The following is a 14,539-nucleotide window of genomic DNA, read 5'->3' as shown; positions in this document are numbered from 1 at the left end:
TTGTTGTGATGTCTCTGTGTATCCTCACATGTTTGCATTTCTATAGGGTACTGACCTGGAAGTAGATGAAAGAACACAGTCCTACATAATTATGGATTTAAAAAAAATTACTGGACCTCTAGGATAAATTTAGAATACATTTGTTATCTATAATGCACTTGCCACACTGTAGTGAATACTTTGTCCCTTTTTTAATTTGCTTCCTGTATTTCCTCAGCATTTATTCATTTACAAATAACGAGGACCCACTCTCTCCTTACTCAAGACGTGCTTTGCAAGCATTCTTACTTACTCTTCACCGCATTATTACAAAAGACGGTGTCCCCTTTGAGGAGATGAGAAATTTGAGGTTCTAAACGGTTTGAGGCTACAAGTAAGGAGTTAGGATGCCCAGCTCCAAAGCTGATGTTCCCTCCACTATGGAGAGGCAACATAGCACAGTGGTGTAGTGAATGCATACTGCATGGGTTTGGATCCTAGCTTAGCTATTGACCAGCTTTGTGACATTTTTCTGTGTGTGTTTCCTGTGACTAGCAGTAGTATAATCAAATAGATTGTTGTGATGATTAAATATACATTAATTCTATAAAAGTCCAGGGCATATACTATCAATGTTAGTAACTTAGTATGACTCTGCCTCCTTATAAACATTCAAAGTGAGTTTACCTTAAGGGATCTAACAGCCCTTAGCGTGTAGGGCTAAGTAATCAACGAGGACTACACAGGGGAATAAATGCTTAAGGGGGTAAATACTGGAGCTGGGAGGTGGATGGGGGTTGCTCAAAGCAGGATTCCCTTAGAAAGCAAACCTGGGGTCCAGTCTGAAATTGGGAATTAACCAGTCCCACCAAAGAGGCAGGACAGCCCAGGCGGAGGGACTCGTAGGTGCAGGCGCCTGGAAAAGCAAGACGGCCTGTTTTGCAATCTGCACAAATTACCAGCAAGTGGTGGGAGATGACGCTGCGCACTACCAACATGTACACAGCGCACTCCTGCCAGGTGCCTAAGGGAAGGGCTTATTGTTGTTATTCTCACTTTACAGAGGCCTCTAAACAAACAACAACAAGAACAAAAAACGGAGGAAGCCAGACTACTAAGCACTTGTTTCGTTCTAAGTGACTGGAGTGTCATGGAGAATATTTAAGCAGGGAGGTGATGACAGGATCACAGAGTTATGTTTTTGCAAAAGATCCCTCTGGCAGGCGAGCGGAGGATGGCTCAATTCCCCGGAGAGGATGAGTGGGTCAAAGAGTAGGAACATGTCTATGGCTCCCGATCAACAAGCCAAGTAACTTTCCAATTGGTTGCGCTCAGAGCTTGCCTCATTCCGCCCTTGGGTTTCAAAGCCGCACCACCCTTCTTCCCCACCGCTGCCGGCGTCCCAGTCTGGGGGGGGAGGGGGTATCGCCTCCCCCGTCAGCGTCCTCGGATGCACCGCCCTTCCCCGCCCTCACGGGGCCCGGGCAGCGGAGCCGAGCCGGGCCTGTGTTTTCTGGCTCTCGGCGGCACCCGTCCACGTCCGCCCCCACGTGACCCAAACAGATCCGGGCACTTCCGCTTCCCTTCGGCTTTCTTCTCGTCAGTGTCCGCGGCGGGTCTAGAGCCGGGTAAGTAAGAGAACGCCCGGCTGGGACGTCGGGGGGCGGCACCGTGCGGCGGCTCGGGGACGCCCCAGCGCTGACCTCCCTGCGCCCTCCTTCTCGCCCTCCTCCAGGTCCCCGCGGAAGCGGCGGTGGTGGCGCCATGGCGGAGCTGACGGCTCTGGAGAGTCTCATCGAGATGGGCTTCCCTAGGGGACGCGCGTAAGGGAGCCCCCTAACCCTGGCCCGCGGGGATCGCGGACCTGTCTGCGCCTTTCCCCCAGCCTGGTCTCAGGCTCCACGCCCCAGCCTGACCCGCACCATGGCTCGCGGGCGCTATTCACGGTGTTTCTGCCCCCAGGGAGAAGGCTCTGGCCCTCACGGGGAACCAGGGCATCGAGGCTGCAATGGACTGGTGAGCGCTCAGACCGGGTGGCAGGGGACTGGGGACTGCTGGAAGGGGCAGCCTCATTGTTAACGTCCCTCCCGACTTCCCCTGCCAGGTTGATGGAGCACGAAGACGACCCCGATGTAGACGAGCCTCTACCTACCCCCCTTGGACACGTCCTGGGACGGGAACCCACCTCCTCGGAGCCAGGCGGCCCTGAAGGTCCTGACTGAGGGACACAGTGTGATTATTCACGAGAGCTCGAGGAGCATGAACGGCCAGTAACACTGATTGCTTGTTTGTAGGAACCAGCTCTAACGCGGGAGAAGCCAAACCCGTTTTGAGTGAAGAGGAGAGACAGGAACAGACTAAAAGGTATAGTCACGAACAATGTCACATTTCTGAGGGTCACCTTCCACTTTTTCATGATGCACAAGTCTGATCAAAGAACCTGGAACTTTCCGTGTTCCCTCCGTCCTTCCTTGGCGGCTTTCTCTTTGTTTCTCTCACCTCTTTTGGGACGCGTGTTCCCTGATTTCATTTTGAATCCATTATGAACTCGCCTTCCCAATCTGTGTCCATTTCTCTTGAGCTCTTTCCTTTCTGCCACACAGGATGTTGGAGCTGGTGGCCCAGAAGCAGCGGGAGCGGGAAGAAAGAGAGGAGCGAGAGGCATTAGAACGGGAACGGCAGCGCAGGAAACAAGGGCAAGAGTTATCAGCTGCCCGACAGCGGCTACAGGAAGATGAGATGCGCCGAGCTGCTGAAGAGCGGAGGAGGGAAAAGGCTGAAGAGTTAGCAGCCAGGTCTGGGTGATGGGGATATTGGATACGAGAGGAGAAAGGAATCTAGATTTGCTTTGTCAGTGTCCGACCTACTTTCTTCTTGTCTGCATTCCAGACAAAGAGTCCGAGAAAAGATTGAAAGAGACAAAGCAGAGAGAGCCAAGAAGGTAGGTGATTGGGAAGACACTGGGGTCATGAAGTAGGTAGGCTAGTAGAAACCCTTTTCTAGCTTCAGAGGAAAAGGATGGGCGTAGTGTGTTTCTTTTAAGAGTGGGTGAGCCTGATCAGTGTTTTCCTTTGTCCTCCAGTATGGTGGTAGCGTGGGTTCTCGGCCGTCACCACCAACAGAGCCAGGCCCTGTTCCCTCCTCTCCCAGCCAGGAGCCTCCCACCAAGCGGGAATATGACCAGTGTCGCATACAGGTACTGATTCTAATTCCTGTCTTGCTTCTGGGACCCCTTTGTCTACCTGGCTCAGAGCTTTTTTCAGTTATGTTCCCTCTGCCAAACCTCTCCCTTCTTTGTAAGTGACTTTTGAAATCCTACCTCCTCTACTCTTAGGAAAGATATCGCATTTCACTTGCTCTAGTCTTATTTAAATCCATACTTCTCTCTTACTCAGCAATTACCTTTTTAGTTGATCATGTTTTCATTTCGTTTATTACACAGCAACTTGCACGACGTGGTGTTTATCTAGAGGTTTTTGGGTGATCTTGTCTTTGTTAAAATGTGAGGAAGCTGGGAGCCTCTCTTCAGTGCTTAGTAAACCACAGCATAAGTGGTTGTTCATGAGGTGCTTTGAAGAGTAATTACGCCGGTCCAGTCTAACGGGAAGCAGGAGCCAACTTTGCAACTCTTCTTTTCCTTACTTGAGCACCTCACTCAGTTTTGACGCTCACAATACTGTGTTTCACGCTTGCCCTCTAGGTCAGGCTGCCAGATGGGACCTCACTGACCCAGACGTTCCGGGCACGGGAACAGCTGGCAGCTGTGAGGCTCTATGTGGAGCTCCACCGTGGAGAAGAGCCTGGAGGGGACCAGGACCCCGTGCAGTTGCTCAGTGGCTTCCCCCGGCGGGCCTTCTCAGAGGCTGACATGGAACGGCCTCTGCAGGAGCTGGGTATGACACGTGCGATCAGAAACAGGACTTGGGGGAGGGGAGGGGATGCCTGAGAAAGGAAGGAATGCCAGGGGAAGAGACTTTGGGGGGATGGTATGAAGCCAGAAATTTTGGGGGGCAAAGAGCAAGGATCTTTGAGGTCAAAGCTGTTTTCTCCCATCTTCAGGACTTGTGCCTTCTGCTGTCCTCATTGTGGCCAAGAAATGTCCCAGCTGAGAGGCCTTTATCCCACCATCCCTCTCTGACATCTTCATGTTTGATAGAGCACTGACATCTCCTTCCTAATAAATAGACCCTCTGAGTTCTGTATGTGCCTGACTCCTTCCTGAGTGGCTGGGAGGGACAAAACTGAGGCAGAGGGAGAAGTTACAGGGAAGGCATTTAAAGCAGACCTTATTTTTCATCTTCAGTTTCCATACAGAAACTTGATTACAATCTCTGGATCTTTCTTTTTGGGAAGTTAAGAGAAGTGTTGGGGGTAGAGTACGACGAGCAGCACAATTTGCTCCTATGGGTAAGGTAGTGCATAAGCCTGAGATCCTTACTTGTGTGCCTGCCTCTTTCTTTTTTTTTTTGGCACCCGCCCCCCCCCCCCCGCCTTGACTTCTTGAAGCCAGCCTAGTTGCTTCCTGTAAAATAAGGATGATAGTACCTGTTAATTCATTGTTATGGGTATTACATAACGCTGATACAGGTGCTTTAGTGTAGTTCCCTGGCACTTAATAAGTTCCCAGTAAGTATTAGCTATTAAAGAGTAATTTGGGGGGCACCTGGGTGGCTCAGTCAGTTAAGCGTCTGACTTCAGCTCAGGTCATGATCTCACAGTTCATGGGTTCAGGCCCCACATCAGGCTCTGTGCAGACAGCATGGAACCTGCTTGGGATCCTCTCTCCCTCTCTGCATCTCCTCAACTCGTGCTTGCTCGCTCTCTCAAAATAAATGTATGTGTTAACAGAGATATGAAGGCAATTATCTGGGGTTGGTACAGTTATGCCACCTTTATTTGTATAACAGTTTTTATTTAATCTCTACACCCAGTGTGAGGCTTGAACTCACAACCCTGAGACTGAATGTCGTGGTCTCTTTCTGCCTACCAAGCCTGCCAGGTGCCCCCAATTATCCCATTTTAGAGACTGGGACACGAAAGAATGTGACTTATGGAAACCAACCCACCTGAGGAGCTTGACTCTAGGGCTCAGGCTCTGAACCTCCCAAGTTCCTTCATCACAGCCTCTCACTGCTGCTCTCATCCTCGTAGTCCCTCAAACAGCTGCTGACCTTTTCCCTCTCATTCCCCTGCTAGAAAGAGGCCACGGTTAAACCAAAGATCACACATAACAAGTGCATTTGGCTTAGGACTTCATCCATCGGGTGAAAACAGCACCAGTGCACCATCTGGGTTTACACCTCAGTGTTAACCAAGCTTTATTTATTGTCCTGGCTTTATTTAAATAAAAGCAGAGGTACCTGGGTGGCTCAGTCCGTTGAGCATCCCACTCTTGATTTCAGCTCGGGTCATGATCCCAGGTTCTTGGGCTTGAAACCTGTGTGGGGCTTCATGCTGAGCGTGGAAGCTGCTTACGATTCTCTCTCTTGAGGAAGCCTGGGTGACTCAGTTGGTTAAGTGTCTGACTTCGGCTCCGGTCATGATCTCACAGTTCGTGGGTTTGATCCCTGCATTGGGCTCTGTGCCGTCAGCTCGGAGCCTGGAGCCTGCTTTGGATTCTGTGTCTCCCTCTCTCTCTGCCCTTCCCCCGCTTGCACTCCGTATCTTTCTCTCTCAAAAATAAATAACACACTCTCATAAATAATAAATAAAAGCAAGCTTTCCCCCCTCCCCTTCAATTGCTATCTTCTTTGGAACCACCGGATGTGAGGCAGACCACAGGGAAATTATCTCGCTCCTTCAGAGATTCCCAGGAGATCCCATGACTGGATTCGGGGATTACAGACTACTACAGTGAAAACCTGGAAGGGGAAAAACCCCACTACCTATATCAAAGGCTGCTCTGTGCCAAGCACTGCACTTTACATTTCTAAGTTAATTTTTTCCCAACAACCCTCAAGATAATTACCACCTTTTATGTAACAGGACTGAGGCTCCAAGAGGTTTTGTAACATGCAGGACTTTCATCAAGATCTGTCTTACTGAACGCATGCTCCTTTCACTCCTAGCAAATTGACCTCCAAAGGTTCAATAGCCCCAGAAAGCATCATAGTGTATGTTAAATGCTAGAAGCCCCTCTCCAACCTCACAGGACAGGAAACCCAAAGTGTCCTCCCTGGGCACCAATTGCTACAGGATTTTCCAGCATTAGTTCTGATTTCAAGAATGTCACTTGGTTATCAAAAGTACGCTTGAACAACCACATGACATTATGTTTTGGTCGCTGCGGGGCACATGGGAGCCACAGTCATCCGCTTCCCCAGCACGGGCCCCCCAGAACACTCTAGACATTTAGAGGCGCCAGGCTGCAGGGCTCACAGACTGGACGGAGGAACGTGATTTATTGGTTCCTTCGGGTTCACCATATCCGACGCCCCCGCCCGCGACGTAGGATGTTAAAGTGCAGTCAGTGCATCTTTTGATAGGGGACGTGCTCACCCTGCAGCGGCTCCCAGGGCCTCAGGGAGGCCTGGGCGCGGCATCCTCGATCGGGTCTCCCCGCTGGGCGTGCGGAGGAGAAAGGCCGCCTCCGACTCTTGCGCGGGAGCAAGGTCCCAGTGCCCACGATGGAAGTCCCAGCTCACGCTGACTTCCCGCCGCCGCCGCCCATCCAGTTCTTCCTCCAGGCCACGTTCTCTTGCGTGGCCGCTGCCTCCTGCAGAGTGGCTAGCACTAACTCTTTGGTCCTGACCGCCTCCTCCCTGCGCCGCGGGTCTTGCTCGGGCATCTCCTGCGGGCGGGAAGGGAGGTTCGCAGTCCTGACCCCCAGCCCGGGGGCTCTCCGCCCGCCCACCCCACCTCGGACTTCCAGTCGCCCCCACCTTCAGCATCGCCTGCTTCCGCTGCTCTCCCGGAGCCACGAGGACAAAGAGCGCGGAGCCCACGCCAGCCCCGGCGCCCAGAAGGGCACCCACGATCAGCGCTTTGCGCAAGGTCTCCATGGCCGACCGCGCGACCAGCGAGGCGCTCTCCGGAGCCTCCCGCAGCCTAGAAGGCGAGCCACGACGTCTCACCGCTCCCCGCGCTGGCTAGAGCGGCCCACGGAGAAGACCATAGAGATGGGGCCGGGCTAGAGGGCCTGATCAGCGAAACCTTCGAATCTAGAGCACCTGGGTCTTAAAAGACTGGTTTTAACTGGGAAGCTTGAGCGCGTCCAAAAGCGTTGGACTTGAGGGCCGAGCACCGGACCCATTGCCATGAAGTCCAGAGTGGGATTGCTAAAGGGAGCGTGCGTGTCGGAGTGCGTGTCTTCATGGTTGCTGTGGGTTTTACGGCTGCCCAGTTCCGAAATTTCCTGGTCGATACAGGGCTAGGGCTGTGCTCTGTAGTTTCCTACAATAACTTGTGGTTTTTCAGTACAGCACATACCGGACATCCAGATACTTACATCAGTCTATTGATCCACTCCAAATCTCAACTTCTGAACAAAAACTCAAAGCCAAATGTACTGGGTGGGGGGAAAGGTATACATATGTTATTATTTTTCTTTATTTTACTTGTTAAATTAACGTATTGAAAGTAAATTTGTTTTGTTTTGTTTTGTTTTGTTTTCATCATGGGAAACCCTTGGCTCCCCCACCCCACCCCTGGCATGAAAACTCTGGGTTTGGAGTAACATACCGAGTTCTAGTTTGGAGAAGAAAGCACCTTTTAGTTGTGTGACTCTGGGCAAATCATTTAAGTTCTTTGTGCCTCGGCTTCTGCATCAGAAAATAGGGCTAATGACAGTATCTTTCTCATAGTTTTAGGATAATTAAATGAGTTGATATATAAAGCATTTAAAAACAGTTACTGGTAAATAGTAAACACCCTATAAATATTCATTAAGTAAGACACAAAGAACCATGTCAAATTGGGAGACCCAGTGAGCAAAGGAATCAGGAAATTCCAAGTTTGTTAGCAAAGCTCTTCACTCCCAGGGCTTTAATCCAGATGCCCTTGTTGACTCCTACCCTCCTGCCTTTCCCAGTGACACCGGGGAGTGAGACCTAAAGCTCCTATCCCATCTCTTGGGATTTTCCCCTCCCCTGGAAGGCCCATAATCTCCTAGCTTGTCATTCTCTTCTCAGAAGTGATTAGGGGCCAGGCTCCAAGGATTAAAGGAGCAGTCTGTGGAGTGTCTGAGTAGGGGTACTCCACTTTGAGTTCAACCACTCTGCCCTCTAAGAATTAGAACCCATGGCCCTTGTGCCAGGGAGCAGCGAGGATGGGCCTTGGCCTAGAGATAGCCCAGGCTCCTCCCAGCACCCAGAAAGTCCTAGGCTGACCAGCCCCCTGTGGATGGACAGAGGAGAAATTGGCAGGGTTGAAGGTCACCAGGATGTTCAGGTTAGTACTCCCCTACCCTGTGTCTTGCTGCTGACTCATCTTCCAGTTTGGTCCAAGCACCCTGCTTATCCTGATTCAGGTGGTCTCTCAAAAGACTCGCCTGCCCTCCATTGTGGTGGAAGCTTCTGAGGGGAGTGAAGAGAGCGGGGAGCTGGGTTGGCCACAAGAGGAGCTGCTGCTGCTCACTGATGAGGAAGAGGAGGCCGAGGTCTTCTTCCAGGACCAAAGTGAAGAGGCAGGTGAGGGAGGCGGCTGCTTCAGTGGGGCCGTTGCGACCTGGATATTCTTCAGGGCAGGGCCCAGATGGAAAACTCAGTTGTGTCCTCTGCATTAAGCAGTACCAGGCACACAGTAGGTGCTTAGTTCATGCAGTGAAGAATAACATAGAGGTGGAGAGAAAAGTCAAAGTGTCTGGCAAAGTTGAACATTAGAGGGAAGTTGTAATGTCAGATGGGTGATGCCTTTTAATTATTTTTAAAATATACTTAATATTTTAAAATACATTGTTTTTAAAATATTCTAAAACAATGTTTTAAATGTTTTAAAATATTTACATCATTTGTTGTGTGTGTGTGGGGAATGTAATAAAATTATCCCAAATCGACTACCCAGAGAGGTTACATTTTGGATGCCTTTTCTTCCAGAATTTCCCCCATGTCTGATACTGTTATAAAAGCTTAGGGGCGCCTGGGTGGCTCAGTCGGTTGGGCGTCCAACTTCAGCTCAGGTCATGATCTCGCGGTCCGTGAGTTCGAGCCCCGTGTCAGGCTCTGTGCTGACAGCTCAGAGCCTGGAGCCTGTTTCAGATTCTGTGTCTCCCTCTCTCTCTGACCCTCCCCCGTTCATGCTCTGTCTCTGTCTGAAAAATAAATAAACGTTAAAAAAAAAAAATAAAAAAAAAAAAAAAAAGCTCATTTATTAGGACTTACAGTGTGCCACGCACTGTGCTAAACACTTTTATCTCATGATTTTCAGAACTCAGTGGGGGAGACCCTTTTATCCTCATGAGAAAACTGAGGCCATGAAATTAGGCTCTTAATTACAATTGCTGTATTACTTTTTTATAAGCAAAAGAAAAAAACATCAAACTAATTTGCTTCATCTTTCAAAAAGTCAGTAATGTATCAGGAATACTTTTCACTTTTTTTAATTTAACATTTATTTTTTAGAGAGAGAGACAGAGTGTGAGCATGGGAGGGGCAGAGAGGGAGACACAATCTGAAGCAAGATCCAGGCTCTGAGCTGTCAGCACAGAGCTGAACTGAGGGTCAAACTCAAGGACCTGATATCATGACCTGAGGCGAAGTAGGACACTTAACCGACTAAGCCACCCAAACGCCCCCAGGAATACTTTTCACTTTTAACGGGCTCTTCAACTCTCCTCTCCCCCAGGCTGGACTTGGAGCCCACTGGACCCCAGATCTCCCTTAAGAACCTTTAACCCAGAACTCAGCTGGGGGCAGGAACAGGTAGAACAAGAGGTCTCCTGGATTCCCGAGGACACAGAGTATCAGGAAGCCTCCAACCCCTGTCCTCTCTGGAACCCAGCAACAGGCTCCCACGTGTGTAGAAGCTGCTTTGTGGAATATTCACACCTCCTGCCTCCCAGGAGCTTTGAGGGTAAGTATCTGTTCTCTCTCCCTCAACATTTCAGTGAAGTTTGTTAGGAGGCCCTTCTGGCTGTCCTATCAATCTTCCCCTTTTCACAGGTTGACACTGAGGCTTGGAGGTTGGGCCACTGGCTCACATCAGTCAGTCAGTGCTGGGATTTGGATTAAGAACTCCTCTCTTTAAACAAAAAACCCCCAGAAACTCGATCTGTGCCCATAGGTATTCCAGTTAGTAGGGGTTAGAAGCCTTCTCTAGTTAGCACTCATCTTGTGCCTGGCATTGCTAAGTGCTAAATGTTTCACCTGACATTGTATGTAATCCCAACTCCACCTATTATTATTCCTACCTTGCCGAGGTGTAAACTGGGGCATGGAGACATTCAAAAATATGTGCACGCGGCTAGAAAATATGGAGGCCAGCCCTAAGATCCTCGCTTCCCAGCCGTCATACAAAGAAGAAAAAAATTCCCTTCACCTCTTTCCTCACCCAACAGAAAAATTATATAGAGTTAGAACTAAAGTCTTTAATGAGAGACTTGAACCAAGTAAGCAAAGTAGGGGATGCCCCTGAAAGGGCCTAGCTCCTGCACAGTCACAGTCCAGCCTTGGGACCCTTGCTCCAGGCAGGGTAGCCGCACATCAGGGTCCTCATCGGAGAACTGAATCAGGGTCCCCCGGGGGCTTAGGACCCTTAGGCATTCTGACAGAAGCTGGTAAGCCCCAGGCAGACCGCCCCGGGCAACAGCATCCCAGGTGCCCTTATCCAGCACTAGCTGGAAGGAGCCTGAGGGAGCCACGGGCTCCAGGTTCTGGGCATCAGCCTGTATGAACTGTAGTCGAGAGGCAGGGTGCCCAGGGTACAGGGGTATTTGGTCTTGGCCACCTTCCAGGAGGCTGTTCATGTGGGCCACGGCCACAGGAGAGAAGTCCACCCCCAGCACATCCACGGGAATTGGACACTTGGTGTAGAGACCTGTACATAGGCTGGAGGTCCCACAGCCCACGTCCAACACCCGCAGTGGATAGGCAGCCGGTGCCTCCTGCAGCAGCGGCAGTAGGAACCCCTGGGCTTCCTCATACCCAAAGAACCAGTCGAACGTGGGGACGCTGCCGACTCCAGGACCGCTGTGGAGCTTATCCCAGAGGCAACGGTGGGCCAGGTAGTTACCAGCCAGGGAGCCTGTGGACACGAGTGGGGCACATGTGTCACCCAGGGCCCAAGTTTCATCAGATTGCTGCAAAAAAAACAAAAAACCAAAAAAAAAAAAAAAAAAGAAAACACCCGTGCAATATACCCTGGGGTTTGAAGAATCACAATTTCAGGGATTAGGGTCACTAAGAACCCGCCTTGCCCTCCCACTCTGCCTACCTTCCCTACCCAACAAAGCTCGGCGCGCCCCAGCCGCCAGGGTCGCCACGTGGAGAGTTGCTCGCAGCGCGGCCATCTGGAGATCCCGGCAAGGTCGGCCAGAGAACCTTCTGCGAAATGTCGCCCGCACTCCCGAAGGAGCCTGAGGTCCAAGAGAAAGGTTGCAAATTCCGCTTTGTGGGATAACGCGAACAGCCTAATGACAACCATGGAAAAAACGCGGACACACACTTACTACGGCAGGAAAGGCCTTTATTGTTGGCAACGGTAAATTAAAAGAGGAGGGGGACACGACAGCTCCGGTTCCAGGGGCGGCTCCCCAAATCTGAAATAAAAGGAGAAGTCGTGAGCACCCCAAGGAGGAGCCTGTAGAACCTCGGTTCCGCTGGGCTCCTTGGAGCCGGTGTCCCGGCGGTTGAGGATAGAACCCGCGGACCGGAAGCCGCGGGCACCGAAGACATGACGCCGAGGGGCCAGAGCCCTTTCCCTCTGCCTCCGTACATTACGGGGGCCGGGACCGTACACCCGGCCCCCGCCAAGAAAAGGAGGGTGAGCAGGCCCCGCCCAGAACCCCTGCCGGGCCTCGTATCCGAAACCTACCTACGCACCTACTTTTTCGCCGTCCCGGGAGAGAACTAGAACGCCGCCGAGCTGCTTTATATACCCTCAGTACCCGCCCCTGAGCTGCGATTGGCTCGCGGAGGCCGAGGGGCGGGGCCTACGCGGACGCTGCGCAGAGCCAAAACTCCCGCCGCGAACCACAGTCGTTGCGCAGCCATGGGGGCTCCCGGGGGAAAGATCAACCGGCCCCGAACGGTGATTGTGTGGGAGCCCCGACTTCGTTTCCCCACGCGTCTTGGAGCCCTCTAATCTCGCCAGAGATGAGATCTATGGGCTGGAGTCGCCGGGTGCGGGGTCCTGGGTCGCGGTGCGCGGCTTCCGTCTGATTAGCATCTTCCTCCCCCTCAGGAGCTGAAGAAGAAGCTGTTCAAGAGACGGCGGGTGTTGAACCGGGAGAGGCGACTGAAGCACCGGGTGGTGGGAGCTGTAATAGACGAAGGCCTGATCACGCGGCACCACCTCAAGAAGCGGGCGTGAGTGCCAGACTCTCTTCCCTTTGCCCCGCCCCCTCCCGCCCCGAGTCCCCTTTCTCCTCCGTGTCGATCTCCACAGCAGGTATCACCTCCGCTTTTCTTGTGCACTGACTTTATACAAGGCACGTTTGTCAGCTGTGTTTGTGCCTACACCCTGCTAGCGTGCGGACAACACTGGTAGCTCACAACCTCTTTGGGTCTTGGACCCGACTAAGAATCTAAGAACTGTCGACTCACCCACCTCCCTAGATAACATTGTACCTTCACATAAATTTTTATAAGTAAACTTAAACTTTTTTATTAAAAAACTTTTTTAACATTTTAAATTTATTTTTGAGAGACAGCATGAGCAGGGAAGGGGCAGAGAGAGAGACACACACACAGAATCCGAAGCAGGCTCCAGGCTCTGAGCTGTCAGCACAGAGCCCGAAGCGGGGCTCAAACCAACGAACTGTGAGATCATGACCTGAGCCCAAGTCGGAAGCTTAACCAACTGAGCCACCCAGCTGCCCCTAAATATTTTTATTTCTGAGAGAGAGAATGTGAGTGGAGGAGAGGGGCAGAGGGAAAGGGAATCCCAAACAGGCTCCAAGCTCAGCGCAGAGCTCCACACGGGGCTCCATCCCACGATCCTGGTATGGTGACCTGAGTCAAAACCAAGAGTCAGACACTCAACCAACTGGGTGTCAGAAATATTGAAAATAGGGGCGCCTGGCTGGCTCACTTGGTAGGGCGGGCCATTCTTGATCCTTGCAGTTCATGAGTTCAAGCCCCACATTGCGCGTGGAGACTACTTAAAATAAAATTAAATTAAATTAAAAAGTATTGAAGATAGAAGGAAAAACAGTTTTCCCTTACAAATTCTTGCCATATACCAAGTGTTAACAATGTTAAGTACTCTATATATATGTACGGGAGTAGTGTTAAGCATGTTAGTGGCTAAATGTTGGAAAGATTTAACTCAGAGCCTAGATTTTCAGGGTCTTTCTACTTGAGTCCAAAGACATTTTCTTTTCTTTTTTTTAGTTTTTCATGTTTTATTTATTTTACAGAGAGAGAGAGCAGGGGAGGGGCAGAGAGAGAGGGAGACACAGAATCGGAAGCAGGCTCCAGGCTCTGAGCTGTCAGCACAGATCCCAACGTGGGGCTCGAACTCACAAACTGTGAGATCATGACCCGAGCCGAAGTCAGATGCTTACCCTACTGAGCCACCCAGGCGCCCCAAAGGCGTTTTCAATAGCCAGAACCAGCCTGCGGTGGTTCCGGTTAACCTGGACATCTTTGCTCTTACCAACCCTTCAGGTCCAGTGCACGTGCCAACATTACTCTCTCTGGGAAGAAGCGCAGAAAACTCCTCCAGCAGATCCGGCTGGCCCAGAAAGAGAAAGCAGCCATGGAAGGTGAGGCTGGGGCAAAGAGGTGAGGTGAGGGGGCAGCCTGGATTCACTGGGGGTCCTTCATGCTTCCTCTTTGCTTTTGCTCAGTGGAAGCCCCCACGAGGCAAGCCAGGACTAGTGAACTGCAGCCCAAACGGCAAAAGAAGACGAAAGCCCCCCAAGATGTAGACATGGAGGACCTCGAAGATAAGAGCTAAATCCCCACGCCTCCCACCGGAAGATTCTCAGCTGGAGCCAGGAGGACTCTGGTTATTTCGGAGGACTTTGGAGAAGGCATTGCCCCTTTTTGCTCTTCTCAGATTCCTTTTCCTTAATGGCCTAGGGAGCCGCCCTGTAGGAATGCGTTGAGAGGAAGAGCGTGGAGAAGGAAGATGGGAGACGGGGGTCCTTAACAGTCAGCTCAATTTGTAATAAAGCCCTAGACTTCTCACTGAGATGTGTGTGATTAAATGTAGGAACGGGCGGGGTTTGTGAGTGGGGAAACGAGACAGGAAATAGGACCCAAAGGCAACGAGAAGCCAGCCTCTGTGCCTGGCTGGCTCAGTCAGTAGAACATGCGACTCTAGATCTCAGGTTGTGAGTACGAATCCCAATTGGGTGTAGAGATTACTTAAAAAAAAAAAAAAAAAAGTCAGAGGCACCTAGGTAGCTCAGTTGGTTAAGCATCTGACTTCAGCCCAGCTCACGATGTCACCTTTATGA

General features: G+C 51.2%; 5 protein-coding genes and 1 non-coding gene across 10 annotated transcripts; 3 read left to right on the top strand and 3 right to left on the bottom strand.

Annotated features, from left to right (window-relative positions):
- The first annotated feature begins 1,523 nt into the window (after positions 1 to 1,523).
- On the top strand, positions 1,524 to 4,181 carry UBXN1 (UBX domain protein 1). The gene is made up of 10 exons (XM_042904922.1): positions 1,524 to 1,607; positions 1,715 to 1,802; positions 1,942 to 1,995; positions 2,084 to 2,190; positions 2,274 to 2,343; positions 2,583 to 2,774; positions 2,869 to 2,920; positions 3,062 to 3,175; positions 3,680 to 3,872; positions 4,039 to 4,181. The coding sequence occupies exons 2-10, from the start codon at positions 1,744 to 1,746 to the stop codon at positions 4,086 to 4,088; spliced, it is 891 nt and encodes a 296-aa protein (XP_042760856.1). The 5' UTR covers positions 1,524 to 1,607; positions 1,715 to 1,743; the 3' UTR covers positions 4,089 to 4,181.
- A 1,461-nt stretch (positions 4,182 to 5,642) lies between these two features.
- Positions 5,643 to 7,151, bottom strand: LOC122200432 (ubiquinol-cytochrome-c reductase complex assembly factor 3). Its single transcript, XM_042906018.1, has 2 exons — positions 6,861 to 7,151; positions 5,643 to 6,769 (listed from the first exon to the last, which is right to left on the bottom strand). Exons 1-2 carry the CDS (start codon positions 6,978 to 6,980, stop codon positions 6,620 to 6,622), a joined length of 270 nt encoding a protein of 89 aa, XP_042761952.1. The 5' UTR covers positions 6,981 to 7,151; the 3' UTR covers positions 5,643 to 6,619.
- Positions 7,152 to 7,557: 406 nt separating this feature from the next.
- On the top strand, positions 7,558 to 10,081 carry LBHD1 (LBH domain containing 1). Its single transcript, XM_042907221.1, has 4 exons — positions 7,558 to 8,367; positions 8,447 to 8,606; positions 9,760 to 9,987; positions 10,077 to 10,081. Exons 1-4 carry the CDS (start codon positions 8,218 to 8,220, stop codon positions 10,079 to 10,081), a joined length of 543 nt encoding a protein of 180 aa, XP_042763155.1. The 5' UTR covers positions 7,558 to 8,217.
- CSKMT (citrate synthase lysine methyltransferase) lies at positions 9,254 to 12,027 on the bottom strand. 5 transcript variants are annotated; one of them, XM_042906013.1, is made up of 4 exons: positions 11,947 to 12,018; positions 11,582 to 11,671; positions 11,347 to 11,488; positions 9,254 to 11,157 (listed from the first exon to the last, which is right to left on the bottom strand). In XM_042906013.1, the coding sequence occupies exons 3-4, from the start codon at positions 11,420 to 11,422 to the stop codon at positions 10,502 to 10,504; spliced, it is 732 nt and encodes a 243-aa protein (XP_042761947.1). In that variant the 5' UTR covers positions 11,423 to 11,488; positions 11,582 to 11,671; positions 11,947 to 12,018; the 3' UTR covers positions 9,254 to 10,501. The 5 variants fall into 5 exon arrangements, with proteins under 5 accessions (XP_042761947.1, XP_042761946.1, XP_042761945.1 ...); XM_042906012.1 differs by having other exon boundaries at positions 11,347 to 11,671; positions 11,955 to 12,027; XM_042906011.1 differs by having other exon boundaries at positions 11,347 to 11,671.
- LOC122201531 lies at positions 11,748 to 11,895 on the bottom strand. The gene has a single exon (XR_006194228.1). It is a non-coding gene; the product is annotated as a small nucleolar RNA SNORA57 (small nucleolar RNA).
- On the top strand, positions 12,023 to 14,271 carry CD1H11orf98 (chromosome D1 C11orf98 homolog). Its single transcript, XM_042906017.1, has 4 exons — positions 12,023 to 12,162; positions 12,316 to 12,440; positions 13,743 to 13,840; positions 13,925 to 14,271. Exons 1-4 carry the CDS (start codon positions 12,124 to 12,126, stop codon positions 14,032 to 14,034), a joined length of 372 nt encoding a protein of 123 aa, XP_042761951.1. The 5' UTR covers positions 12,023 to 12,123; the 3' UTR covers positions 14,035 to 14,271.
- Positions 14,272 to 14,539: the final 268 nt, after the last annotated feature.

The sequence above is a fragment of the Panthera leo genome, chromosome D1 (assembly GCF_018350215.1).
Source record: "Panthera leo isolate Ple1 chromosome D1, P.leo_Ple1_pat1.1, whole genome shotgun sequence".
In the NCBI taxonomy this organism is placed as follows: domain Eukaryota; kingdom Metazoa; phylum Chordata; class Mammalia; order Carnivora; family Felidae; genus Panthera; species Panthera leo.
Note: the sequence above shows the minus strand (reverse complement) of the source record. Positions and strands in the feature narration are given on the sequence as shown.